The 26,716-nt window shown below is 37.2% G+C and overlaps 16 protein-coding genes across 16 annotated transcripts; 9 read left to right on the top strand and 7 right to left on the bottom strand.

Annotated features, from left to right (window-relative positions):
- Nucleotides 1–345: 345 nt before the first annotated feature.
- On the top strand, nt 346–1,608 carry C9374_011765 (uncharacterized protein; the record flags this gene model as incomplete). Its single annotated transcript, XM_044687456.1, has 1 exon — nt 346–1,608. One exon carries the CDS (start codon nt 346–348, stop codon nt 1,606–1,608), a length of 1,263 nt encoding a protein of 420 aa, XP_044543054.1.
- Nucleotides 1,609–1,658: 50 nt separating this feature from the next.
- C9374_011764 (uncharacterized protein) lies at nt 1,659–2,246 on the top strand (the record flags this gene model as incomplete). The annotated part of the gene is made up of 1 exon (XM_044687455.1): nt 1,659–2,246. The coding sequence occupies one exon, from the start codon at nt 1,659–1,661 to the stop codon at nt 2,244–2,246; it is 588 nt and encodes a 195-aa protein (XP_044543053.1).
- Nucleotides 2,247–2,389: 143 nt separating this feature from the next.
- C9374_011763 (uncharacterized protein) lies at nt 2,390–2,818 on the bottom strand (the record flags this gene model as incomplete). The annotated part of the gene is made up of 1 exon (XM_044687454.1): nt 2,390–2,818. One exon carries the CDS (start codon nt 2,816–2,818, stop codon nt 2,390–2,392), a length of 429 nt encoding a protein of 142 aa, XP_044543052.1.
- A 310-nt stretch (nt 2,819–3,128) lies between these two features.
- C9374_011762 (uncharacterized protein) lies at nt 3,129–4,721 on the top strand (the record flags this gene model as incomplete). The annotated part of the gene is made up of 2 exons (XM_044687453.1): nt 3,129–3,393; nt 3,481–4,721. 2 exons carry the CDS (start codon nt 3,129–3,131, stop codon nt 4,719–4,721), a joined length of 1,506 nt encoding a protein of 501 aa, XP_044543051.1.
- Nucleotides 4,722–5,483: 762 nt separating this feature from the next.
- On the top strand, nt 5,484–6,862 carry C9374_011761 (uncharacterized protein; the record flags this gene model as incomplete). The annotated part of the gene is made up of 4 exons (XM_044687452.1): nt 5,484–5,622; nt 5,788–5,924; nt 5,994–6,267; nt 6,417–6,862. The coding sequence occupies 4 exons, from the start codon at nt 5,484–5,486 to the stop codon at nt 6,860–6,862; spliced, it is 996 nt and encodes a 331-aa protein (XP_044543050.1).
- Nucleotides 6,863–7,129: 267 nt separating this feature from the next.
- On the top strand, nt 7,130–9,107 carry C9374_011760 (uncharacterized protein; the record flags this gene model as incomplete). Its single annotated transcript, XM_044687451.1, has 3 exons — nt 7,130–8,338; nt 8,472–8,876; nt 8,940–9,107. The coding sequence occupies 3 exons, from the start codon at nt 7,130–7,132 to the stop codon at nt 9,105–9,107; spliced, it is 1,782 nt and encodes a 593-aa protein (XP_044543049.1).
- Nucleotides 9,108–9,148: 41 nt separating this feature from the next.
- Nucleotides 9,149–10,419, bottom strand: C9374_011759 (uncharacterized protein; the record flags this gene model as incomplete). The annotated part of the gene is made up of 2 exons (XM_044687450.1): nt 9,149–9,893; nt 9,959–10,419. The coding sequence occupies 2 exons, from the start codon at nt 10,417–10,419 to the stop codon at nt 9,149–9,151; spliced, it is 1,206 nt and encodes a 401-aa protein (XP_044543048.1).
- A 200-nt stretch (nt 10,420–10,619) lies between these two features.
- On the top strand, nt 10,620–12,229 carry C9374_011758 (uncharacterized protein; the record flags this gene model as incomplete). The annotated part of the gene is made up of 3 exons (XM_044687448.1): nt 10,620–10,757; nt 10,883–12,087; nt 12,136–12,229. 3 exons carry the CDS (start codon nt 10,620–10,622, stop codon nt 12,227–12,229), a joined length of 1,437 nt encoding a protein of 478 aa, XP_044543047.1.
- A 5-nt stretch (nt 12,230–12,234) lies between these two features.
- On the bottom strand, nt 12,235–13,227 carry C9374_011757 (uncharacterized protein; the record flags this gene model as incomplete). The annotated part of the gene is made up of 1 exon (XM_044687447.1): nt 12,235–13,227. One exon carries the CDS (start codon nt 13,225–13,227, stop codon nt 12,235–12,237), a length of 993 nt encoding a protein of 330 aa, XP_044543046.1.
- A 272-nt stretch (nt 13,228–13,499) lies between these two features.
- Nucleotides 13,500–13,889, bottom strand: C9374_011756 (uncharacterized protein; the record flags this gene model as incomplete). Its single annotated transcript, XM_044687446.1, has 1 exon — nt 13,500–13,889. The coding sequence occupies one exon, from the start codon at nt 13,887–13,889 to the stop codon at nt 13,500–13,502; it is 390 nt and encodes a 129-aa protein (XP_044543045.1).
- A 302-nt stretch (nt 13,890–14,191) lies between these two features.
- On the top strand, nt 14,192–15,787 carry C9374_011755 (uncharacterized protein; the record flags this gene model as incomplete). The annotated part of the gene is made up of 2 exons (XM_044687445.1): nt 14,192–14,634; nt 14,710–15,787. The coding sequence occupies 2 exons, from the start codon at nt 14,192–14,194 to the stop codon at nt 15,785–15,787; spliced, it is 1,521 nt and encodes a 506-aa protein (XP_044543044.1).
- A 64-nt stretch (nt 15,788–15,851) lies between these two features.
- C9374_011754 (uncharacterized protein) lies at nt 15,852–16,863 on the bottom strand (the record flags this gene model as incomplete). Its single annotated transcript, XM_044687444.1, has 2 exons — nt 15,852–16,537; nt 16,620–16,863. 2 exons carry the CDS (start codon nt 16,861–16,863, stop codon nt 15,852–15,854), a joined length of 930 nt encoding a protein of 309 aa, XP_044543043.1.
- A 311-nt stretch (nt 16,864–17,174) lies between these two features.
- Nucleotides 17,175–18,508, top strand: C9374_011753 (uncharacterized protein; the record flags this gene model as incomplete). Its single annotated transcript, XM_044687443.1, has 4 exons — nt 17,175–17,397; nt 17,475–17,625; nt 17,800–17,855; nt 17,913–18,508. The coding sequence occupies 4 exons, from the start codon at nt 17,175–17,177 to the stop codon at nt 18,506–18,508; spliced, it is 1,026 nt and encodes a 341-aa protein (XP_044543042.1).
- A 619-nt stretch (nt 18,509–19,127) lies between these two features.
- On the top strand, nt 19,128–20,930 carry C9374_011752 (uncharacterized protein; the record flags this gene model as incomplete). The annotated part of the gene is made up of 3 exons (XM_044687442.1): nt 19,128–19,157; nt 19,210–19,233; nt 19,347–20,930. The coding sequence occupies 3 exons, from the start codon at nt 19,128–19,130 to the stop codon at nt 20,928–20,930; spliced, it is 1,638 nt and encodes a 545-aa protein (XP_044543041.1).
- Nucleotides 20,931–20,991: 61 nt separating this feature from the next.
- On the bottom strand, nt 20,992–24,365 carry C9374_011751 (uncharacterized protein; the record flags this gene model as incomplete). The annotated part of the gene is made up of 2 exons (XM_044687441.1): nt 20,992–22,528; nt 22,570–24,365. The coding sequence occupies 2 exons, from the start codon at nt 24,363–24,365 to the stop codon at nt 20,992–20,994; spliced, it is 3,333 nt and encodes a 1,110-aa protein (XP_044543040.1).
- A 785-nt stretch (nt 24,366–25,150) lies between these two features.
- On the bottom strand, nt 25,151–25,849 carry C9374_011750 (uncharacterized protein; the record flags this gene model as incomplete). The annotated part of the gene is made up of 1 exon (XM_044687440.1): nt 25,151–25,849. The coding sequence occupies one exon, from the start codon at nt 25,847–25,849 to the stop codon at nt 25,151–25,153; it is 699 nt and encodes a 232-aa protein (XP_044543039.1).
- Nucleotides 25,850–26,716: the final 867 nt, after the last annotated feature.

Genomic DNA, 26,716 nt, shown 5'->3' with positions numbered 1-26,716 from the left:
AATGGCACCACCAGATGATCACGCGAGGTCAATTATAATAATACAACAGACACCTATGATACAATAAATCAACACGGAGCTATCTTCAAGATGATGACCAAAAATCGGATGATGACGATGCACACAGATTCAGCGGATGATGAATTTTCGTGGTATCACCGTTGATGAATTTTTTTGGTAGTTTTTTCAGGTTCTATTTCGTTGTTTGCAAAGAACCTCTGAATCATTCCTTCTTGTTACTTCTTAATTAATTCTTGGTTAAACAATTTTACCTTGTTGGCTAACAAGAAGCGAGAATTATTGAAGCGGGTGTCAACAATCACTGGTTCGAAAGCTCTGTAAAAAATGCAAGAAGAACCTTCTCCCTCTCTGATTCTCATTGATTTCGACCCAAGCTTCCATCCTCATGTACACTTCCGCTATGAAAGCTTACTGAAACGAAAATTCCAAATGCAACAACAAGGAATGATCAAATATCTCGAATATCGACACGCCATCCTGACCAACGGCCCAGTCCATTACCATCCCTCCGAACTTGCTATTTTTACAAATGCACTCTCTAACATGTTTCTTCCAGTTGAATTCATGAATGACAAATTATTCATGATGGAATTCGTGGAACGTCATGGCTATGGACTGCAATACGGCTCGCATGAATTGCAAAAAGATGCTCAAGTGATCATGGAGGCTTATCGCAAAGCTTGTCATGATGAAAAAAATGTTCAACTCTGCAACAGAAACAATCGGGAGCTGTTTGTACAGCATTTACAAGCATTTCTTCCGAAAGAATCTACCCAATACCAAGACTTGATAATGGCTTTATCGTCGACGGATCAAAGAGCAGCACTCAATGAATGTACTAAGGTAGATAACGACAGAGAATATGCACCCAAAGAGAATGTACTACCGAAAACAAACGATTCTCTAGAAGAAGTATTGAAACAATATACAAATCCTTCTGATAAACAACAAAGAATAGAGGTTTTAAAGATTCTCAAGCAAGATGGAATGGCTTTACAATATGCAACAGAAAAATTTAAACAAGATTTTGGAACTGTAAAAGCAGCAGTGCGACAAAATGGAAATGCCTTTGAATATGCTTCTAGAAATGTGAAAAGAAACAAAGAAACTGTTTTATTTGCATTGAACCACGGTGCTTTGTTTAAATGGGTTGATAGAGAATTGTACAATGATCGGGATATTATTTTGAAAGTAGCTCAACAAGGACAAATTGTCGATTTTACACATTTCAGAAATGATAGAGAAATTGTTTTGGAGGTTATGAAGCATCATGGAAAGTATTTAAATAATGCATCTGATGAACTACGTAGGGATCGAGAAGTTGTACTTTACGCAGTGAAAAGTCACTACTCTGCATTTTTGTATGCTTGTCATGAGCTGAAAAAAGATCCAGAAATTGCTTTAACTGCCATTGCCCATCTCAACACTGCTCTTAACAACAACAACACTATGGACATCTCTGACTTGACATGGTGTGAGAAAGAAATTTGCTGGCGCATGATTCGTGCAAAATATGATCATCCTCTGAAATATGCTTCTCAAGCTCTCTTGAATGACAGGAATTCATTTGGAAAGCTATTGAAATAGATGTCGGTAATTTTTGGGACGCCCATCAATATTGGAATCATGATAAGGACATGGTATTGGAAGTAGTGAAACGAAGGCCTTTCATGCTTCAGACTGCCTCCAAAACATTGAGAAATGATAAAGAGGTGGTCCTTACTGCTTTCATGAAAGACCCTTGGTCCTTGATGCTTGCTTCCCCACAACTTACAGAAGATCAAGATATCGCAATGGCTGCTTTGACTTGCCTTCCGTGTAAAAACGACCCTTGGCGTCTCATGTCTGACAAGGTTAAAAAAGATCGTGACTTGTTATTGAAGGCTCTTACGAAAAACATCAGAGTGATGGATTATTTTTCTGATGAGATGAAAATGGATCGAGAATTCATGCTGCAATGCGTAGCGGTAACGGCAGAGGTCATGTCAATTGTACCAACATCATTTCAAAGAGACAAGACTTTTATGAAAGAAGCCATTCAAAGAAACGGTTGTGTCTTGAAGTGGGTGAAAGGTAGTATTGATCCTGAACTGGAATTGGAAGCTGTGAAACAAAACGGATTTGTTCTTGTCAACAATTATAGGGACGAATTATTTAGGGCAAGAATGGAGCATTGTTATGTTGGTTGTTATTTAGCACATCTACACAGTAATCAGAGATTGTAGGGGTGTTTCATGTTGATACGACATGTAGAAACTTTTCATACTCACTGGCTTCTACTGGCACATCGCTGCTTCGGGTGTAAATTCAACTCTGTCAAAAGCATGCAACACTAGAGGAATCTTGTTGTTATTGATGTATGAACGAACTACTTGACCATCTTTCTCTTAAGCAATGTTCGGTCATGCTCTGCCAGCAAAACGATCAATATGGTTTTAGCCAAGCAATACAATACTGAAAATACGAACACAGTGATGCAAACACAAAACACTGCGAAAAATCCTGCAGATGCTGCGAAATATGCTTCTTCATCCTCTTTGCTATTTTTTGAATTTCGTTGATTCCATCGTTGCCAAACATGAAGTCCAAGAAACAAGATACTCATTACAAAAGATGCCGTGACCACCAGAGTTGAGACTGAAATTTGCATGAAGAAGGTCTTTCTCTCTTCCCGAACCTTGTTGATCGTATGCTCCTCACTCACAGCATATTCATCCATGACATGTTCAATTTTACCTTTGCTCGGAGTGTGTTGGATCACCTTGATTTTGAAATCATCGTCGGTTGGGCTCATCATTTTTTTTTAGAGTTTGAAAATCAGTAGAGCCGTTGGCGCGAATGTAGAGATCATTCCGAGTCTTGATGCAAGCCACAGTCTGTGAGGACAGCTCACTGTGGTCATCTTGGTGTTATTGGTTTTAGATTGTTCTCGTCTTTATTAAGGAAAACGCCAAAATAGAAATTTTCACAAAAATTCAATAATCCTCAAAGTAAGTTTTATGTCAAGTCTCCTCTTTTGTACATTTAACAATCTAGTCCAATAGAAATTCAATGGACAAAGATTCGACTTGTTTCACACTGATTATTATTTTGAAAAATTACTTGAAATGGTCGAATACAAACTCCAAGAACCACCCTATGTACCTTGCCAAGAGCAAGTCAAGCCTCCACTCTTAGATCAAGGTCCATCAAACTTGGTCACCTCTGAAGAGGAGAATATCACATCAAATAAGGATTGGATCTCTCGTGATCGACAATGTGTCATTCATGGTCATCAACATTATGTAAACCCAAGAGATTCTGTTGTTTTCCAAAAAGCATTTGGTTCTTCCTATTGGGATGTTAATAATGTTGAGTACATTGACATGATGGGTGAGTAGTGTTTGAATATGATTCATTAACAAATTGTAATTCCAAATGAAATGCTAACCCTCATTCATCACCAACAACTATTACCAGGTGGACTTCATAATAACCATGTAGGTCATGGACGCGAAGAATTAGCAATCGTTGCTGCCAACCAAATGAAGCAAATGGAATTCTCCCTAAATGTTGCGTCCTATTCCCATGTGTGCGTGATCCAATGTGCTGAAAAGATACTCTCTCTCGCTAAAAGCGAATGCCCCACTATGGACAAGGTCTACTTTACCAGTGGAGGAAGTGAAGCAGTCGAAAGTGCCATTCATTGTGCTTTGAAATATTGGCAAGTACAAGGAAAGAACTCGAAACGAAAAATAATCTCCTTTAAAAATTGTTATCATGGCTCGACATTTATTTCATCTTCCCTTAATGAATCCATGAAAGAAGAATATGGATTGGAAAGAGTCAGTGTCAAGGAACAAACTCAAAACGCTTGTTGTTTGAATATTGACTTTCCACATGACTTGGTCATTGACTCGAAGAGCAAATCTCATTCGAATAATGGTTATTATGTAGCAGAGCAGTTGGAGAATTTAATCAAGCAAGTTGGAGCCGATAACATTGCTGCATTCATTGCTGAACCAATACAAGGTTCTGGAGGTGCTCTCGAACCTCATCCAGATTTCTTCCCTCTTGCCAAAAGAATTTGTGACAAGTATGGCGTTCTACTCATCGTGGATGAGGTCATGACTGGATTTGGTAAAACTGGTAAATGGTTTGCCATTAGTAATTTCAACATTGAGCCAGACATGATTGTATTTGGCAAGGGTATCACCAGTGGCTATGTTCCATTAGGAGGAATTATCATTTCCAAAAACATTTTTGAATGTGTGTTCAAATCCGAGGAAACCTTCTTGCATGACTATACATATTCGGGACACCCTGTGTGCTGTATGGTCGCCCTTAAAAACTTGGAAATTATTGAAAATGAAAAACTAATTCAACGTGCCAAAGCCATGGGTGACCAGTTCAGAAATATTTTGGCAGAACGATTGCGAGATTGTCCTCTCTTTGCAGGAACGTCAGGAATGGGTCTCTTGATTGGTGTCATGCTGAAAGAGAAGGTATCTACCAAAGTGGAGCATTACTTGGCACATCATTGTCATATTCTGGCTGATCATTGTGCACAGAATGATAAAGTAGTGATCATGACACCTCCATTCATTATTGAAGAAGATAAGTTGAATATGGTTGCGAATGGTTTTTATGATGCTCTTCAATCCATTGGTTCCTCTCAAAGCTCCTCAACAACTGTAGGTCCTTCAAAGTCTGAGGAATAAGTATTGCTAGTAAAAACATTACTTGATGACTGTCTACAATGTAGTAAACATCTTGATAACCTTTTAAACATCGAGGTAGTCATACTATGCAACGCTTCTAGTAATGGAATCATAGTTTTCAACTGTTGTACAAAATCCTTGTTTTGGATGGAATTAGAAATGTGAGCGGCTGGATACGGTGGCTTCAGATTTGTCCAGGGCCTCATGAATATAAACCTGGAGAGAAGGGCAAAGAGAATTGGACGTGTCCAAAGTTCAAGATTTCACAATGGAGAACGTTTGGAAGATAAAGTTTCTCCAGTTAGAACGTCAGACTGTGTGTTCTTCCAATACTGCAAAGAGAAAGATGGTACAGTGTTAATTGCCACATATGAATGGGAGGAGGTATTTTTTGGTGCTCGTTTGCCGGTCCCTTTTTCTTTCCCTCTCGTGCGCTTAATATCTGACACTAATGAAATGACTACATTCATCCAAATGGCAACTACATTAAATACTTTCAGTGTATTGCAAAATTCAACCAAGCAAGTCAACACTTGAGAGATTACCATTGGTTGGATAGTCCCACTCCATTTTCACAGTTAAAATTGTGAATTGCTGTAGAGCGAAGGTGTAATTTTTGAGGCGAAAAATAAAGCGGAACAACATGTTTGAACTTCAAAACACCGATTCTTAGAATTAAAGCTTCCTCATCACTGCTTCGGAGGAGGATGAACTCGATAAAATCAAAACAAAAAAGACACATCTACCTCACTCTCTGAAGACATGAAGATTGCAAATAATATTACTGAATTGATCGGTAACACCCCATTGTTGTACTTGAACAAGTTAGCCGAGGAGAATGGAGCAGTAGCCAAGATTGCCCTGAAATTGGAATCTCTGGAACCAATGGCCTCCGTCAAGGGTAAGTATTTCGTTTAGATCATCATTCCTTTCATCATGATTTGAAATTCTTGTTTGATCATGATAATATCAATATTTGAATATCATTTCAATATCGTTTGAAATTCAATGATGATTGAAAAAACATCTCATCATTGAAATTTTCGTTTTTGATCATTTTGAAAAGATCGTATTGCCTTGTCCATGATTGAAACTGCTGAAAAGGAAGGAAAGATTGAGCCCGGAAAAACAGTTCTTGTTGAACCAACTTCAGGAAATACAGGAATTGGTATTGCATTCATTGCAGCATCGAAGGGTTACAAGGTAAGTTCCATTCTCATATCAACATGTTGCATTTATGGAAAATGACATTTGTCATTCATGGATCAACAGTGTATCATTGTCATGCCTGACTCGATGAGTATCGAACGTCGCGTCGTTTTGAGAGCTCTTGGTGCTACAGTCATTCTCACCCCAGCCGCAAAAGGAATGAAAGGAGCTGTAGCTGTTGCTGAAAAATTGTTGACGACTACACCAAATTCATTTACTTTGGGTCAATTCACCAATCCAGCAAATCCTCTCATTCACTATAACACAACTGGACCAGAGATTTGGAACGATACTGATGGAAAGGTTGATATTTTCATTAGTGGTGCTGGTACTGGAGGTATGTATGATTCTTTTCACAAAATGCTTTAACCAGTTGATACTGCATCACATGTGAATATGATTTACATGGTATTGATTGTTTATTGCATTCACTTATTGTGTACATTGTACTGTTGTTTATTACATGACGGGTCCCGTTATGGACAGGTACTTTCACTGGATGTATGAGATATTTCAATGAACAAACAGAGAAGACTGGACGTCACAAAGTTCATGGCATTGTCCTCGAACCTGAGGAGTCAGCCGTCATTTCTGGTAGTTCACCAAGTCCACACAAAATTCAAGGTATCGGAGCTGGATTTATTCCACAAACTCTTGACACCACTCTAGTTGATGAAATCGTAAAGGTTCACTCCGAACAAGCCATCAAACTTGCAAAAGATGCTGCCATTAAGGAAGGATTGTTTGTTGGTCTAAGCTCTGGTGCAGCCATCTATGCTGCTTTGGAAGTTGCCAAGAGACCTGAAAATGAAGGAAAACTCATTGTTGCCATCATTCCAAGCTTTGGAGAGCGTTATTTAAGTACTGTATTATTTGCCGATTTAAGAGAAGAATGTCAAAACATGAAAGCTGTAGATCCTGACCAATTTTAAATCATTTTATTATTGAATGTAAAGATTTCTCACACCAATTTTCTAATATTTTTGTAACAAGCGCGTGATCTTTCCATTATTAAATTTCAAATATGGAAGCATGATGCGACGTGAAAAGCTCAATCAAATTCTCCATTTGCTAAACGGTCGTTGAAGAGAGATATGAAGTTTGTAAGAAGGTAACACGAGTGACAGTTGTATTACTAGAATCGTTGTTTGGTCACAACATCATGAACCCAACCACACAAAAAAAAACATTTCACATTCATGCTCTCCACTCTACTCCTTGCTGTGGTACCTGTGGGATTTCTTCTCCTCATCACGGGATTAGTGATTCTCATGAAATGGAACGAAGCAAAAGCTCTTTCCAAACTGCAAGTCGTTCCTCATCACTCTCAAGCCACCATGAACAGTGTGGCAACGTCTCCTCCTAATCATGATGATAATGATCAAGCATCCACTCAAGTAAATGCGGACTCTCTGGATACACCCAGTGTTGTTCGCACGACGACTAGTGGTAGTACAACAACATTTCAAGAAGAAAATGAAACTTGTGAAAAGAAGAAGAAGAAAATTCTCTATGAAGCACCTGAACCTGTTCCTGTGAAACAACTCGTTCATTTCAATGCATTACAAACAGCGTACATGACTTTTAAAAAGAAAAATCAACGATCGGTACAACTCTATGAATCTGCTTTTCGTACCAATGACTTTCGTCCAGTGTTGACTTTTTTTGGTAAAGTTCCAATTATGCATTTTGCAAGTCCGAGTGCAGCTCGTGTCTTTTTTATGAAATGGAAGGAATTGGAGAAGGATAATGCCATCATCTTTGGTAAAGATTTTCACAAATTTGTTGGAATTAATGTTGTTTTTGCGAACGGAGATGTTTGGCGGAGACAACGTTCCGTGATTACTCCGGCCTTTAATGAAATTGAGAGATTTATGGATGTGTTTGTGGATAAGGCTCAAAAATCGGTATCGTTATTGGAAGACATGTTTCAAGAAAAAGGAATGAATGAATTGCTCATTTCTCCACTCGATGTGACCACTCGTCTCGCGTTGGACGTATTGGGACAAACAATTTTCGATGTGAATTTTGACTACTTGTCTCAAATTATTGAAGGACCAAATTCACACGCTGTAAAATCTCAGAAAAAACAACAAGCTCTTGAGGCGTATCATCATGTCATGTGTAACTTGTTGAATCCTGAGAGAATTATTCTCGGAAAAGCGTTTACTTCACTTCCATTGGAAACAAATCGTAAAATGGAGAATGCCATTCAAACATTTAGAAATTTCTTGGAAGATTTGATTGTAGAATTTAGAAATAGAAAGCAAGAGGAACAAGTGTATAAGGACGCCAAGCAGAAAACACTTTTGGAACTCATGGTAGAAGCTGTGGATGAGGAAGGAGCTGCTTTAACCAATGAAGAATTGAAAAATCAATGTGCAATATTCTTCTTGGCAGGTCATGAAGTAAGTAGTATGGACTATTTCAAGATCATTTTGTTGTTACAATATTTCACGTTAATTTTTTTTTAAATAACCATATATATATAACTTTATTCTATTTAATTCTTTCTTAATATTACTCATTATTTTTACAAAGACCACTGCAAGTGCAATGGCTTCTCTATTTTATTCACTCGCCAAATATCCTCATGTCCAAGAAAAATTATTAGAAGAAATTTCCAACACATTTTCACACGACGAAAACATTTCCAATTATACCAAACTTCAAAATATGAATTACTTGGATTGTGTCCTGAAAGAAAATATGAGATTATTCCCACCCATTACTCAATTACCTCTTCGTGTGCTCAATTCGAGTCAGATCATTGAAGGATATAAGCTTCCAAAAGGATTTGTTGTTGCTCTCAACATTTTTGCCTTACATCGAAATACTCAGGTATGGGGACAAGATGCTGAGGTGTTCAGACCAGAGAGATTTATGGAAAATTTGTATCCACCTTTTTCATTGGCCTATTTTGGTGGAGGACCAAGATTGTGTTTGGTAAGTTTTTTTTTCATTTGACATTCTTTGACAATATTGTCACTTTCTTCCATTCAATAATAGGGAAAACAATTTTCATTGCTTGAGCAAAAATCATTTATCATTTCTCTTTTACAACGCTTTAAAATTGAATTGAGCTACCCTGATCAAGTCATGAGTTTTAACAAGACCCAACCTGGTCTTGCTCATGAAGAAGGTTTCAAACTCAAGCTTGTGAAAAGAAAATTGTAGTGAGGTAATAAAAATACGTTCGTTCTCTGTAATGTTTGTAATTAATGAAAAGTATGCATGACAATATCTGCAAATGATTCATGTTGATTACTTGCTGACTTCTTCAAGTTGCTCCAGAACCAAACGATTCTCTTTTGATTTGGTGACAATTTCACAATGGCACAGAATCGATCAGTATTTTTGTCTAACGACATGTGCCAATTATAATACGAAGGTAATCTTGGTTCGTTTAAGATCTTTGTCGGCTTTGATGTAACAAAATTGCTCCATATTTCTCTTTTTGAGGTTAAGAAATACACAGTTTTGTCTGAGCTTTTGATATCAGTTACATAATGTGATGGATCTTTGAATAGGAGCTCAAAATCAATTTGTGTGATAGTTGACCCTAATGAGTAAAATACTTTCTGGCCACAAAGAAACACAATATAGCTAAGCTTGCATACTGCGACGGAGTCAACATGCATGGAAGGGTGAATATGAATAAAAATTGGATCTGTTCCATACATGGCGTGCATTTCTCCTGAGGCTGTCAATATTACTGTCATATCTTTAGAACCGTCGACCATCTTTATGGCACTTGATGGAAAAGAGATCTGAAGTTTCTGAGGAGGATTACCATCTCCACAATAGAATAATCCAATATTAGATACAAAGTATGACTTATTTCCAAATGCATGAATCGCATGAAATTTAACCTTTTCGTTCTCATGGGAATTAATTCTAATGCTCACAGGTTTGGAAAAAAATACATGTTCCTTTTCCTGGCCTAATTGTCCATATTGATTACTAATTCAATAAATCGTTCGATGAAAATAATTTGAGAGAACTGTTAGTTCTAACATCTCACTTACTTTCCAAATCCAAACACTCTTCCCTTTCTTGTTAAAATTAATGTATGAACGCTACCAAAACTCAAATCAATAACATGATCATCCTTCTTCAGCTGATCCATCACGTCCAAATTTGTTAATTTTTGAAAGACTCCGATATTATCTTGAAATGAATTTTTTAAAACGAAAAGCCTATGAAGACTTCTCGTGCATAACAATACTTTAAAATCCAAATCCTCTCCAGCAAATAAAACATTATTGATCGGATCATTCAAGTCATCCTCTATTTGTGCTTCCAACACACCGAGATCACTACTCTTGGTATGAGAATTTTTCCAACTGAAATTAGTAACCATGGCTATGCGAGATGAAACACTCTCATCAGAAATAAAAACGTTCCGTATTTCTTGATCGAGTCGATCCAGCTTTTCCTGAGCCATAAGTTGTTCCACCAAGAATCTCCTCTTTTGTTGCAAAATCATTTTTTTTGTAAACAACATTGAGAAGAATCCGTCGAAAATCCACACGACAGAAAAATACTGACACCCAAAAGGTTGTTGTTTCCTGACATGAGCAACTGAATAAAACAACCCCAAAGATATTGAACTTTTTTGCAAATTCTAAAAAAATGTAAATTGCAAAACTGAAACGATGGTCAACCCAACAAAACACTTAACAAAAAATGTCCTATGATATGAATGCCCTGTTTTATCCAACTTCGGAGGGCTGGATTTCAAGCATGGCCCACACCACCTTGTCTGTTGCTGGAACGAGCACAGCCTCTTCAGCCAATTCCTCGTATTATGGTTCCTCCGTATTGGTGATGAGCGAGCAATTATTACAAACATCATCACCACCACCAAATGAAATAATCATCATCCTACCAATAATATTCAACAACAACCATTAAATTATAATCCTTCCACTACTATTACTCCAACGAAGATTAATGCTGAAAATAATATTAAACAAACTCATCTTGAAACCGTTTCACCCGATGTTAGCCAACTTGTAAATCAAGGTGATCAGAATGATCATGTTGTCGTTGCTGAAAATGATACTAACAGCACCATCTTGGACGAGAACGATGAAGACAATGAAAGTGATGATGCTGTAGTGTTCCTATGCCAAATTAACCGTTCTCACGACGACTCTGTCAGCGATACAAGTGGTCCTCGACGACGTGATCACAAGTCACCAAGCACAGCTCGTGCCTTTCGAAACATTGATTCTCAAAGATTGGTATCAGAGGAAGAATCTATGGATGACGTTTTGGACGAGGACATGAACGAGAGTGAATCTGAGGAGGAAGCAAATTCCATTGTCACAGACACGCCATCATCGAAAAATTCATATCGGCCACAACAGAAAAAGAAGAACAAAAAAAACCGTGCTGACGAACTGAAAGAGAGATTGAGAGGAATCAAAGGAATTATTAAAAAGAAGAACAACAGAAAATATCAAAACAAGAAACATCATGAAAGAATCCGGGAACAAAATATAGACAAAGTCCCTGGTGTACATCATGTCACACCCTCAGATACTCATTCACAGCAGCTTCCTTCTTTTGTTCTTCAACATGCTACACCACCAGGGGCTCAACTCATTCAGGTTTCGGCTCCTCCGTTCGTACCACAAATGCCACCTTCCTCTCAGCATGGCGAACCTATGCCACATCCCCTTGCATCGTTGTTTCCACCAACAACAACAACACCAGCTTTGGAGAGTTTTCAGTACCAAGCCATGTCGCAGTTCTCACAACATCCTCAACAAGTGGAAGCAATACCACCCCCATCACATTCTCAACCATCGACGTCAACTAATGAGCAAATTAACGAGCAAGCACTATCTGTGAAACGAGAAAGTATGAAACTCTTAAAAGAGAATTACGGCGAAGACCGTTTGGTTCACGACACTATTTCATTGATTCGTAGAATGCGGCACGTTCCTGAACAATATATGGAACCCATTTTAAAACGAACAATTAAGGAGAAGAACGGGAACATATTTAACACCGAAGATACCGATTATTATCTTCTTTGTGAGCTTGAAAAAAGTGATTACTATACCAAAAAAGAGCTTGACAGATGTTGGAACGCCGATTGCAAACAAACCGAGGGCTGGAAAAAAGTCTCTCGTGAATACCCAGGGTAAGTTCACCTTTTTTAATTTTACATGTACCAATAACCATGCTCTAGCTTAAAGAACTATATCATGCCACCCAAAATTACCCATTCGCAAGTGTACACGGCTATCAAAAAGCACCCAGACTTACAAGATAAATTTAAGTGAGCCATTTAGCAGCATTTATATTGTTCCTTCAGCTTTTCAAGCTCTTCTAACCAACAGGGCTCATAGTTAAATTGTGGGTCGCATCCTTGGGTTGGCCATTTCAAATTCAAATGGTCTCGATGTACTTTCAACAGAAGCGTTCTGGATTGCTCATTCTCTTTGTAATTTATATGAAATACAATTCCTTCACTCTTGGACATTTGGATGTTCGGATCTTCAAACCATCTCTTCAAACTTTCAAGTGTAATTTTCTTGACATCTTGTAAAAACTCATTCTTTTCATCCCATAGATAGGATGCCCAACCATGAGGACACAGAAAATGTTGTTTCTCTTGCTTGGGAAAATTATACACATTTCCATTAATTTTAGAGCCAATCAATTCCAAAGTCTGCCCCTCCAATTCTGAAATTTTTCTCAATTCTACTCTAAATTTGGCCAGTTGTGCCATTTCATCATAGTACGGAATTAGTAATGTTGCATATTTTTCATTGTCAATTTTCGAAGTGACAATAGCAGTGGTGTGCCATTTGTCGGCTGCATCATTAACGTTCACAGGAACCCATCCCACTAGGTGTTGAGAGGAAACATGAGCTTGTTGAGTTTCGAATAATTCACGAATACTATCACAAGGAATCCAGCCAGAAGGTCCCTCTTTAAAATCTGTATTAACATCAAATTGTAGAACATCATCCTTATTATCGATATTTCCATTCTGTGCATTTAATTGTTTTTGAAAATTCTTATTTTTCAAGCTGCCCTTGTTATTTAATTTTCTGTCGTATCGTTTATAAAGTTGTCCATTTCTAATCAGGCAACAAGTGCCATCAATTTTAATTGTCGGATTTACTGAGATGATATCCGAAGGTAATTTGAGTACTTTTTTATGTAACTTGTCGATAGCAATGACCTTTTTTTCAGTCTCACTAAATTCAATTTCGAAAAGACATGAAATTTTGGTCTGCACTGGCAGGTAAATTAATTGGTCGTTGGATCTCATTTTCCGATGTAATTGATGAAGACTACTCTGTTGTTATTCGTTTTAATGTATGATAATGTTGTTGTGGAACAGCTATTTTTTTCGGAGTATTTTTACACCAAGTTCTTCATGCTTGATGCAACGGAGGTTGTCATTTCAAAAAAGCACTCCCGAAATGTTGTGTTAATACCAAATTATTTTCTTAAATTGATAATAATTTATTTAAATATTAGGCATGATGAATTATGGACTAGGTTTCTTAGGGATTTTTGAGAACGTTGCGAGCACACGATTTAAACTTTCTTTTTCAGAGTTTCCCGAATGGTATCATCCCGATAGACTTTAATGGTCTCTGCATGGCCTTTCACTTCCACACGTCCATCAATCTCTACAACTCCTTTCACATGTTTCCGAGGTAAATAAATCACATTTGATGTTTGTAACGATTTTTGTTTGCTAAAGGCTTTACATAACAAAGCAGCTTGATGAATACTCTCGGAAGAGAAGGAACTGGTTGTAGTTCTATCGAGAGGAGATAGGATGACGTGAGGACTCGCCACATCTTGCAAATGAAACCACAAATCGCTTTGTGCAGCTTGTCGTCGGATGGTGTCGTTTTCTTTGGCATTCTCTCCAACAGTGATGAGGTAGAGATTGTCGGATGAGTAGAATTGTTGAACCATTGTGTTGTTTGTGTGTAGTTGTTGGAATTTGTTTTGTTCTCGGAAATAAAGTTTGGTTTTCCAAGATGAATTTCAACTCTTGAGTTGAATCTAAAAATACCAATTAATTTTAGCTTTAATTCATTCCTTGTTCTCGTCTAATAACCTCTACCGTTCAAACGCAATAGAATGAACATGTCCTGAGGATTCATTCTGATGAGGGGAAGACATGGTTTTCTCAAGGCAAGAGAAGAAACTGATAGCACTAATTCCCTCTTTGTTTGACCGTTAACATTTTTATTTGTTTAATAAATAATTAAAAAATGAAACGAAACAAGCAAGAGGACGCTTCATCCATGAGCAGTACCAGCAATGACAGCCTCCCTGGTTCTCTCAATCACGATAAAAAGAAAAAACTGAAAACGGAAGATGCAAGACTTCTTGGAATCGGAATGAATGGCGGAGCTGATAAAAAGAAGATGTCAGACGAAGAACGGAAAAAGGCAATCCAAAATTTGAGTGCTCAAATAATGGCAAAACCAAGTGTGATTGCAAATTCTTCTTCAAGTTTATCGAACACTTCAAAAAAGTCTGACAATTATGATAGTTTAACGTTTAACTCGATTACGGAAATTCCGATTGATTACACTCTCAAGACATTTATTGTTTTCAAATCATCACGGGATTTTCTTTGGACAAATAATATTACTTCCAATTCAAAAACATGTGGATTGTCAAGCTTTGTTACTGGTACCCCTACATCTGAGTAAGTAAATTTACTGTAAAAACGAGCATGATCCATTGATTTTAACTATTAATTACGAACTTTCGGACAATTCAGCGTAAATTTATTTACTAACAATTTAATTCAAAGCAAGGGATTTTCTCAAGCTTCTAATGGAGCTATTCCGGTTTTTTCACAGAACCAACCATCGGTGGATTATCAGGCATCTAGTGAATTTTACAAGAGTCTTTTATACTACATTTATCCATCTTCTCTACTTCCACATTGTCTGTTGTCAAAAATTAAGGAGCTTCCAAACTACAGCAGAGAAAATTTACACAATATTTCTAGTGTGTACGAGTCATTTCAAACTCTGACCCAGTTAGATATACAATTTATGAATGACAGATATTTATGCTGGTCAGAAGCTTTACTCTCAGTATTTTCGTCGTTTATTGAAGGCCTTTGCCCCTACTTTTACCTATTATATGATTACACCTATAGAAGCTCCATCATTTTCTTAAATGATACTGTATTTTCTGGAGCAGGTAAACGATGTGTCATTTCTAATCCAAGTTCAGATATTATGAAATCACTACGTGAAGAACAAATTGAATTTCAAGAGTTTGGAATTGGTTCTGAAATGAGAACGGAAGCAGACAATATAATGCTTGCTTCACGTACTGAGGAAGTATCCAGTCAATTTAAATGTCTGATTGTGTCTGGAAGAAAACAACTTCATGCGCTTGTGGACTTTTTGACAAATTACCATTTGAAGTTTTTGGATTGTGATATTCCTCAAATTGTGAGCCCCAATTCATTCCTCAATTCAACGTTGAAAAAATGTAAACTATTTCCAAGATCATGCAGCGATAAGGATTTTCAATTTTTACTCGAAATTAGAGGAGGCTATTTATTACCACATAGCTTTTTAGACATTTGCAAAATAATTCAAAAGAGTCATAGTGAGTTGTCATGCTCTGTTAAGGAGTTTAAAGAAGAAACATCGAGACTTAATGACATCCAAGGAAAGGATCTTGTTTGTGACAATTCAATACCGTCACAAGGCGTGCCACAAGCCAATTTTCAACATTTGTCCTATGTTGAATCTGAACAAATGAGAGGTCACACCATTAAGACCGTTACACAATCCAAGAACAACAGTACACTCTCGTTACGAATGAAAAAGGTTTAAGCCTTTTGTTTGCTTCTCATGAATTAGCTTCTCAAAATACTGTAATTACAAGCCAGTTCGTTAGTTATTTTCCAATTTCCACCAAAACATCACCAAGAACCGTGCCTCTATAGAACGCTTTCCATCCTCCTTCAAGCCTATAAATCATTTGCAGGCATTGCCAAAAACTTGGATATTCATGGTGCACATCCGATTGATAACGCATTCTCGCAAATCTTATTGGAGTGACTAGGGTATGAGTTAGAGAAATAATGAGCACCTCTTTTCCAAGCTGTGAGTTTTTACCAAATATTCCACTCCACACGTTATTCACACACCATGAAATTCCAATTTTACAAGCCCAAGATGCAAGGAATTCAACCAGGTAGGCATCAAAAAATCCTCGATACCAACCATTCAAGACACCATACCTGTTCCTTAATTCATCCAATTCGTTCACTGTTTTTTCAACTTTTCTACTTAGATTGTTCACTATTTGCATGAGTTGATCTTTTATGGGGAGAGGTTTTTCAGAAGTTTGATAAATTCCTAATAACTTGGGGAGTTTTTTAATTTTGGCCACCAATGATCGTGATGCTTTTCTCCTCAGATGAGACAAGCAAAGCGTTTCCAAGGGATACGTTACTGCTCTTTCAAACAAGGGATAAATGGCCAGATGGCTCACCGGAAAGGTAACAAGGCCTAACAACAAGGACATGAGTGATGAAAACATTCGAGCTTGAGATGCAGTACCTCCTTTCAATAGATGCCCTATTAATTAAATCCATAACAATTCATGAACAATAAATTCAAATATTTGATCATTCCGAAAGATATGAATTCATCAACCTACAAATTCCCTTCTCCCTGATTTCATTTTCAATCAACTCTTTCATGGTTCGCTTTTGATGAAATCCAGTCCATGGCTTAACATCCACAACCATCCGATGGTATAATAAAGAGTGATTGAAAATTAATTGATCCAGTCCTTTACTCATTAGAAATGGAACAAGGATGGGATTTTCCAATGCACATTGAACGTGAGCGAAATTGAAAGTGGTCAAGTGATACGGATTCATCATTTTCGAGAACGACATTTTTTGTCAACGCCTTCTAACGTGGTGTTATTGGGAAGTTCATTCGAAACATTATTGAAGCCTTATTGCCATGTCTTTGGGCAAATTGTGCTCATTCCCAGTTCATGCACGAATAAAAATTGGTAGATATCTCCCAATTTCTGGTGCGTGCGAACTTGCTTGCGGTCAAGAAAAACCGCGTTTAAAACCATGAGCACAAACTTCTCGAATGGTTTTGCGTGCGTACTTTATCTCTTGTGTTTCTTGCCATAAATGCCTCAACCAACAAGTTCCTATCTCAATTTCAAACAAAAAATTAACACACTGATAGCATGTCATCCACAAAGAAGTCTTCAGAAATCGCCAAAAAGTTATTCACTTCACTCCAATTGGGAGGAAACACTCCAAACAGCAAAATCCAACTCTCCCATCGTGTGGTCATGCCTCCTTTGACTCGATCCCGTGCTGTGGTTGGCCACGGTGAATTACATCCAGAATTGGGTCCACTCTATTATTCACAACGTGCTACTGAGGGTGGTTTACTTATTTCCGAAGGTAAGTTGTTGGAAGGAACAACTTTTGAATCATAACGGCGTGAACAACATGTTGTTATCCGAATCCATTCTTAATAGCCTCTCAAATTTCAAAACAAGGAGAAGGTTATCCTACCACTCCTGGAATTTACAATAAGGAGCACATTGAAAGTTGGAGTCGTGTGACTAAGGCAGTTCACGATAAGGGAGGAATTTTCTTTCTTCAAACTTGGCATGTTGGTCGTTTGCGGTACGTTGATTTGTTACTTTGTTTTGCTAAATGTTAAAGTTGGAAGAACGGAGTCGCTCCAAGTTCAATTCCGTTGCAAAAGACCATGACGACGGATTTGGACAATTTCCCAAATGCTGGCGTAAACAATGTGATTCCCAATGCACCTCGTGAATTAACACGTGAGGAAATTAGAGAAATTGTGAAACAGTTTGGACAGGCAGCAAGAAACGCCAAGCTAGCTGGATTTGGTAAGTTGGAGTGGTTTAAAAAACCATAATATACATTTTGTCTTTCTTTTCACATAGATGGTGTTGAATTGCATTCAGCAAATGGTTATCTCATTGACCAATTCATTCAGGATGGTACCAATCAACGAAAGGACGAATACGGAGGATCCATTTCCAATCGTTTGAGATTCCTTCAAGAGGTCGTTGAAGAGTCCATTAAGGCATTCGGAGGAGATTCCAGTAAAGTTAGTGTCAGACTCTCTCCAGAAACTGCTATTTATGAAATGTCAGATTCTACTCCAAAAGAGACATGGAGAGAAGCTGTGAAATTGTTGGCTCAATACGATTTGGCGTATTTGCATTTGGTGGAACCTCAAGGAGCTGCCCATGCTCGTGTTAGTGCTGAGCTAAAACCACATTACAACAAGAAGTCTCCGATTGTTGTCAATTCAGGATTCAATTTGGAGAGCGCTGAGAAGATTTTACAAGATGGACATGCGGATGCTGTTTCTTTTGGTCGTTGGTTCATTGCAAATCCTGATTTGGTTCATAGATTGAAGAATAATTTGCCGTTGAATGAGCTTGATTATACTACCCTCTATTACTCTCCAAATGTTAGCGGTGGCTACACTGAGTACAAGACCTATGAAGAAGTGTTGAAAGTTCAACAATGAAGACACGAAAGCAATACGACATCTACATAATTTTGTATCATTGACCAGTTTGATATGTTAATATATAATCTTTTTTTCAACGAGATTAGGAAGCAGGCGCATTCTTACGTTTGTTGTTCCATTACTGTTTGAGTTCCGAGTTACGTTAGCAAATGTTGACTTTACCTTAAAAAAAATGGCTTCCGAAACTCTGACTGGTTTGTATCGGGTGATAAAAACCATTCCAACCTCGAAGCATGTTGGCTCTTCGGAGAAGGGCTGTTTACTTGCTATTAAACCGACCTATCGAAGTGAGCTTGTACATTTGAAAAGTTGTTATCTTTTAAAAAAAGATGATGAAGTAGAGCGATTAAAAGATAAAATGGCCTTGCTTCAGCTAAAAAACTCACAATTAAGGATTAAAAAGGATGAGAGAAAAAAAAAGATAAAAGAACTTACCATGATGCTTGCCGTGCAAAACGAGAAAGTCAAAGATCTCCTGACCTTGGAGAATTTTATTTCCTTTTTAAAGTTGGGAATGTTTGCTTCTTTGTGGTTCTGTGCTTTGCTTCTTTCTGACGAACGAGGGCCTTAACAATAAAATGGATTCTTCTGAAATCGAGAATATTTCTTTAAAAAAATGAGCGATTTTAATTTCCACTACATGAAGGTTGGTGTTTGTCATTTCGGACCGAAATGAATTTCTCTGATCGTTTTTATAGCATCAAGCCGAAATGTCTGGCAAGGTTGGTTGAAATATTTGATTCATGTATTTTCCTATTAATTAATATAACAATTTCTCCTTTTAAATCGTCATGAAAATTAATATATTGCATATCTATGAACTAATCGGATACAGTCTGGACTTAACAATGAAATTCTTGAATTACAAAAACAAATGGAAAGTTTGGGCATGATGAAGAAGGAGAAAAAAACAACAATCGATGAAACCAATTGCATGTTTTGTGCCATGCATACCCGTAATCCTCAAGTCCTTAAGAATTTCTTTTTGAATTGGCACAAGGTTGCGACCAATTCAGATATATTATTAACTCCACTGTCCTCTCTGACCATTCAATTGGCATCATGTGGAAGTGAAAATTTACAATATTTTGTGGAGATTGAATGTATCAACGCATTTATCGAACTCATGACGAGCAAGATCAGATACTCGCCTTTTTATTGTGTCCGTAATATCAACGTTCTCACCAGGGACCGTCCTGGATTGGTGTTTTTAAAGTTATTAGATCAAAAAAGCGAAAGACTTAGTGTGCAAGTATTGGTCAAGAAACTCATTCAAGTCATGTATGAGCAATTTACCTTGGAAAAGAGAGAATGTCTCTTGATATTTGCTAATATTTGTCAATTTATCATCAGTGAAGACGCTTTAGATGAAGATTTTTATGTCGAAAAAGTCTACAACTTGGCTCAGGAGTTGAAAAGTTATTTATTAGAATTTGGGTTATTCAAGGCATTTGTTCATTGCTTGAAATTAATGAACGGTACTCAATTCAGAGCTGAGATTGGTGACTGTGAAAATATGGACGAAATGGAGAACCTGCCAAAAGATCTCTATTACAAGTACGGGAACGATTATGTAGACGCTACAAAATTCAATAATGGTGTACATCAAGAGGACTGTCTCAGTCGTGCGCAATGTTATATTGGACGCACTCCCTTCGAGCAGGCTGCCATGACTGATTTTCATCGAAGTTTGGCCAAATCCATCTACAAATTTTCTCGTGTCAAATTTAACAAATCAAAAGCCGTTCCACACTTTTCAGAATCTGCATCTGAATTTTGGACTCTCGCTTTACAATTATTGAAAAACACCACAGATTATGCCACTCAATGCTACTTGATGGGAGCTCTTTGTTCGTTCGACCAAAATGGATACTTTAAGGAAATGGCACCACAAATGATTTGGAACCATTTGAAAGGTTTGCCCTTGTTCAATGAATCTAAAATGAAGGATCGAGATTCAAAGGTTGGGTGGAAAACGAAATGTGGAATATTGCCAGAGGCAGGATGGTTAGCAAACACAAGATGGGTACAATTGAATGGGGAATTAGAACCTGAATATCATGAATTTGATTTAAGATTGGAGCATTTTTCGAAGAATCTACGTCAAATGGTGTCTCGAGTGGTCAGCAATGAAGATATTGAACGCGAGGAAGAGGAGCATGCCAAACAAGCTGCTACTTTGAACAAAGAAACTCTCCAAGAAGTAGACCAACCAAAGAAGACTTTTCACTCTTCATCACTGAAAAAATCAACCAACATTACCTCTCGAACCCTGGGTTCTTCCTCACCGCTGTGTGAGGGCTGTGGAAAACAAGCGTCGAAAAGATGTTCCCAATGCCATTCTGCATACTTTTGTTCAGCCGAATGTATGAAGAAGTGTTGGCCAGAGCATAAGAAAACGTGTGTGAAGAAGCAGTAGTGCTGTCTCTGATGAAGTTGTTGCTGTTGATAAACTGTTAATTTTCCTTTTGAACACGTGATTACATCCTTGATTCATCTTGTTCAACCTTAGTAAGAAATTGTTTGAAGCCCTCTGCCAACGCCTTACCAAAAAATTGTTCGGCAGACGACTGATCAACATACAAACAGTCTTGGTAGTCCTTTCTACGCAGGTTGATATCTTTCTTATTATGAAGGTGAATAAGCACTGAAACAGTTTTTACAGCGTCTAAGGATTCCATGATTTGACCAAAGCTTGCGCTCCAAAAAGAGTTTTCAGGAAAGTGAATGTTTTTCTTGTCCTTCTTGTTGCTGCCATTCAAAAAATTAAGTAATTCAACGCTTGATGAAAATTTAGCTGTTTTCAAATTCTGAATGGTCGATAAATCTACCTGCTTGTAATTGTTCAAAAACATCAATTTTGTGATCGTGGATTTGTATCCTTTGTCCTGCTTCATTTCCTTTCCAGATAACATCTTGACACTGATGTTAAAATTAATGATTTCTCCTGATTTTCCTTTGAAGAAAACAATTATATCTGGATGAAAATAGTGAGATGGCATAAAAGCTATTCCATTTAAAAAGTCCCACTGTTTGTCCCTGATATGTGAAATAAAAAGTTCTTCTCCTGATAGCACTTTTGTTTCATTCCATTTCTCTATACAGTACTGCTTATAACTGTTTGGACTCAATAGTTTTGTGCAATGAAATATTGTTGATCCATCCATAGTATTTGGTAAATTAGAGAACAGTTCATCCAATTGTTTTCCATCACAAGACAATAAATGTAGTCCAACAACCACTTCTGTTTTCTCTCTTGTATGTGTAATATCTAACAATTGCTTGGCAAGTTCATAAGGTTGAATCCTTTCGTGAGCATTAAAACGGCGGAGGATTAGCTGTGCTGTTTGGAACCCAAGTGCATCTTTTGCTTCAAATTCTGTCATGGCTTCATTGGTGGGGCAAGTTAATCCAGAGACCAATAAATTTCTAGCACTGTATTGATTTCTTTCCACAAAGTAATATCCCAATATGTCATGATACATGTGATGAATAATATACTGGAAAAGACTACCACTGAATGCATTGATATAGGCTTCTCGATGTTTAACTGGAATTGCTGTGAAAAAATTGTTTACGTTTCTCTCAATCTCCATTCGTGCAGACTCCATTCCCAAGCTGAAACAGTCTGCTATTGCAATTTTTTCTTTGTTCAATACTCGGTTCAAATAATTCTCCAAAAACAAGGCAGCTTGACGAATTCTGATTGGGAAAAATGAATTTGATAAATTGTTGATTTCATTTTCCATTGCTGGGTCGACAGTGATGTGTTGTGTTAAATAATTAATAAATTTTGTTTTGTTCAAGTATTCAAACTGCGTAATGAAATGGACAATAGATTTTGCTTCAGTTTTCATTAAATTTGATTGAACAATTTGTGAGATGTCAATAGAAACATTTGTGCCTGCATAAAAACTTGAAATATTATCATTCTTTAAACTCTCAATTTCCCCTGCCATAACTGAAAGAACACCTCTTTCGTTTCCTCGACAAGAGAGATATTTGTGGATACAAGTTCTACAACATTACAATAAGCAACCCATTCATGCTCAACTTACTCTTCAAGAATGTTTGCTTCATCTACACAAATAAGAAACGGCAAATCGTTAGACTTGTTCCAAACATGTGTGATTGGTAACTGGTCACTAAAATTTGTAAAAATCATTTGCTTGACGAACTGGATTAATTTTCTTGTAATTTCTCGTAATTGTGGCAGGTTTGTGGTGTATTGGTAAACTTGTGAGAGTTCAACAAAAATTCTGCAAGTTTGTGTGGTATTTCCATTGCTTTGATTAAAGGCTAGATATGGTAAAATTTTCCAACCAAATGGTTTCAACACGTCATTATTCTTCTGTGCTTCCTCTATCAAACAAATCACGTGTAACAATTTAGAAATGAGTAACAATTGTATCACTTGTCTAACACATCCAAAAGAAGTTGTCCTGCTTTGCCCATTTACAAGAGCCATCAGTTGTTGAACGGCAGCATCTGTTGTTTGTCTAGACCCTCCTTCATAAGAAGCTGTTCCTGTTAAAAGTAATCCTGGGTATTTAGAAAGTGTTCGAATAAGCAGTGAGGTTTTCCCAATTCCTGATGGTGATAAAATAATATAAGCTTCCTTATTCTCAACGCTAAGAAACTGTTCTTGACTCGTTGTAATTTGAAGCGAAGGAATATAAGGTAGATAATGTTTCCGAAAAGTGTACTTGTTATCGATCCTGGAAACTGGAAGCATTTTGTTCTTACATAAATGAGAAACGTACGGAGGAATGCTTGATTCAATAGTTCCAACATGTAACGAGGTTGGTTTGTAAGCAAGAATTGCTGATAGATCAAACAGTTTTTGATCAAGATGCTTGGTAATTTTCATCAACGCTTCGTGGTAGATCTTTTCTACTCTGTTTACCATTTCAAGTTGTGAAGCCATGTTTAGAGAAAGAATTTGATTTTGCAACCACGAATCATCGTTATGGTCGTCAATTCCTCTGGATAACAGTTCGACGTTTTGCAACACCACTTGTATCTTGTCCTTTTCTAGCAAATTATCGTTTACCCAATTCAAAACCGCAGTGCAAGTGGATGAATTAATGTCTTTTTTGAGTACTTGTTTCATTATATCAACAGAAGATAAGTTGTTGTAAACCTGTAGTAATTTCATGATCATTGATAGACTTGTTCCGTCTAATTTTTCCTCATACAACATCTGCACCTGGTCCATAGACAAATCAATACCTCCTTTAGATTTTGGTTGACAAAGCTTAGACTTGACATCGGTTTCAGTCCATAAATTAACAAGTCGCTCTTTCAGGGTACAAATAACCCAATTAATAATGGTCCTGCATACTCTTGATGAAACTTGAGGAAAGTCTTCCATCATGTTTTTGTGTGCGATAGACATGTCTCTTTTGATGTCCAGCAGAATGTTGTTAATACATGCTCCGTTGAAACCGTTGCAATATAGTAGTTGGATATCAGGAACCTCTAACGATGCACCACCCTTACTCATTGGCATGCAAAGAAGAGAGGCAATTTGATGTGCCGTCCATTCATCAAAAGCGCTGATTCTGAGCACAACGGATTGAGGATCGTGTAATTGTTGCTCCGAGTTGGATGTTGAGCCTGTAACCTCCAACCATGTTGAAGAATTGCTCATCAAAGACGAAGAAACAAGAGTTTCTTCGGGCCAAGAGTCCTGCTTCAGCTTTTTCTTTCTGTTTTCCTGAATATCATCATGATCATTAAGAAAATTGTTTGAGGTTGAACCCTTCTTTCTCTTTTCCGAGGGATCTATAGTTCTTTGAGGTGTATCTTCGGGATCGGTAGGAATAGCCGTTGGGCCGAGATTTGAGGACATGGTTGAATTTTTTGGAAGGATGAATCCTCAACGGGAGTTTAAGGCTCAGTGCAGCGTTTTTGAATTTCATCAACTTTGACCAATTTTTTAGGTTGGACAATTTTAGCGTTCTCTACAAAGCCATAGTTTCTTCCGTGTGATCATTGGAATATTATTGAAGTTATTTTTTGGTCATGTTGGAGAATCCATTGCTTGGTATTTCACGTTAAATGAAACAAATATTAAACGTTCAACATTTTGTCACGTCGTATCCTTGTACACTGTTGGAAATAATTTCAATTGTATTGTGGCCTGTTAGAGGTTGCTCAAATTCTTTCAAAATGTCATTAAATTTGTTCATGTACTTGATTCAACAAGAAACATTCAATAACAATTCTTCCGATAATTCCTCGGTGGTTTTTTCAAAGCTGTTGCATTCACTTGCAAATAATTCAAATCAATTTAGTTCCAAAAAATCATGATCGCTGTTGGGAGCTATTTTTTCTTTCGACGACACAGCAAAAAATAAAAAGTACTTTACACCTCACGGGGCTTGAACCCGCGACCCCCGGCTTCGTAGGCCGATGCTCTTCCAAGCTGAGCTAAAGGTGCTCACAGTTCTTTAACATATTTTTTTAAAACTCTGTTTCTGTTTGAGCGCCTGTGTCGACGGTATTGTTGTGTAAGAACCGGTAAAATTAAACCCTATCTTTCGTCATCAATTTTTTCAAATTGATTCAAATAGTTTATTGAGCTCATGGCGTTCTTATCTGTAAAACCTTCACCCACCGTACTGAAGCCCAATGTTAATCATAAATATACTTGACATACTTGATAATGGATGCTTGTTCCTTAAATCCAATATCAATCAAATTTTGCTCCAAATCTCCTCTTTTTATAGCACTTGCAATGGTCTTCCTCTCTAACTCTGCATTCTTAAACGACAAATTAATAAACCACAAGACATATCGAATAATTGCCTTCCTTTCTTCCTCATTCACCAATAATTGTCCAGTCACTTGATAAATGGCTTGTAAAATGTCAAATTCATGGCCATCCTTTTTCGACGTGTTTAATTGAGGCATTGCTGTGGTTGGTTGAGTTTGAGCATGTGACGCTTCTCCTCCTCCACCAGCAGATAAATCTTCATCATCTTCTTCATTCTCATCATCTTCATCGTCCTGAATGGAAATGTTCAAATTCGTACTTGTCGTGGAGGCTGTATTGGCTGTAGCATTGAGAATGTGATCGGAATTATTTCCTTGAAGAGGACCAGCTGTGGAGGAACTTGCAGCAGCACCATGATTACTATTCAGATTTGTATTGGTTTGTGTTTGTGGTATTACATCTTCTTCATCATCATCAAAACTAAATAAATAGGTGTATAAAGCTCCATCGGGATCAAAATCAGAAACTGAAATTCCAACATAACGATAGAATCGGTTATTGAAGAGAACAAATTTTGGGAGTTCATCACTGCCACTCTCGTTGCTAATACTACTCATATTGGGATGAATTTATTTTGATTTATTGGAAAGGAGGATCAATGGTATTCCAACTGAAAATAATTGATGAAAATTATAGTCTCGTTTTATGAAAGATCTTGATGATGACAACGGAAAATGTCTCAAAGAAATTCGGATGAGATGGTAGAAAATATGGTAAACTCAATTTTTTGTGGAAATTTTGTATTTCAATTTGGTTCTAAAAACAATCATGCTATCCTCCACACCAAACTTTTAATCGATAAGGGTTAATGAAAAAATGACTCATAAGGAAAGAACTAGAAAGGTGAACGACAGAAAGGCAAAAGCAGCAGCCTTAGATACAACGCAGTGGGGAATAGGGTGCAAAAATGCGTTGCTCATGATGCTTGTTGTGTTTTTGTTTTTGGGAATGCTAAAATTCTATTCCGATAAATATTGGCGTCCCTTTTCAATAAAAGAAAAAGAATTTGTCAATCTAAAAGAGTTGATAAAGGAAAGTGAGCAATAAAGAGAAACACAGGTACAACAACTATACCTATCCAAGAGGAAATATTTATCGAATGAGCAGTTTGAGCGTCTTGTTGCTTCTGGTGAAATTTATGAGCAGTATGCTAGCTTGTTTCAACCTCCAAGACAAATCTTGTTGGATAGTAAGTATAGGTATTAATCAGAAAATATATTTCTCAAAACAATCCAAAGTTTAGAACACTTGTTAGACAAAGTTAACGCAAAATGGGATCTAATAAGAAAGAATCCTTTCCTTATTAACCATACTATTTCTGATGCTCGTCATAATCAAGCAGTGTTCATTTTTCATAGCAACGGTATTGAAGGAAACACGCTCACATTAGCTGAAACAAGAAAAATTGTCGATGAAGGACTGTA

Source organism: Naegleria lovaniensis (genome assembly GCF_003324165.1).
Source record: "Naegleria lovaniensis strain ATCC 30569 chromosome Unknown tig050, whole genome shotgun sequence".
NCBI classification, from domain to species: Eukaryota; Heterolobosea; class Eutetramitea; order Acrasida; family Naegleriidae; genus Naegleria; species Naegleria lovaniensis.
Note: the sequence above shows the minus strand (reverse complement) of the source record. Positions and strands in the feature narration are given on the sequence as shown.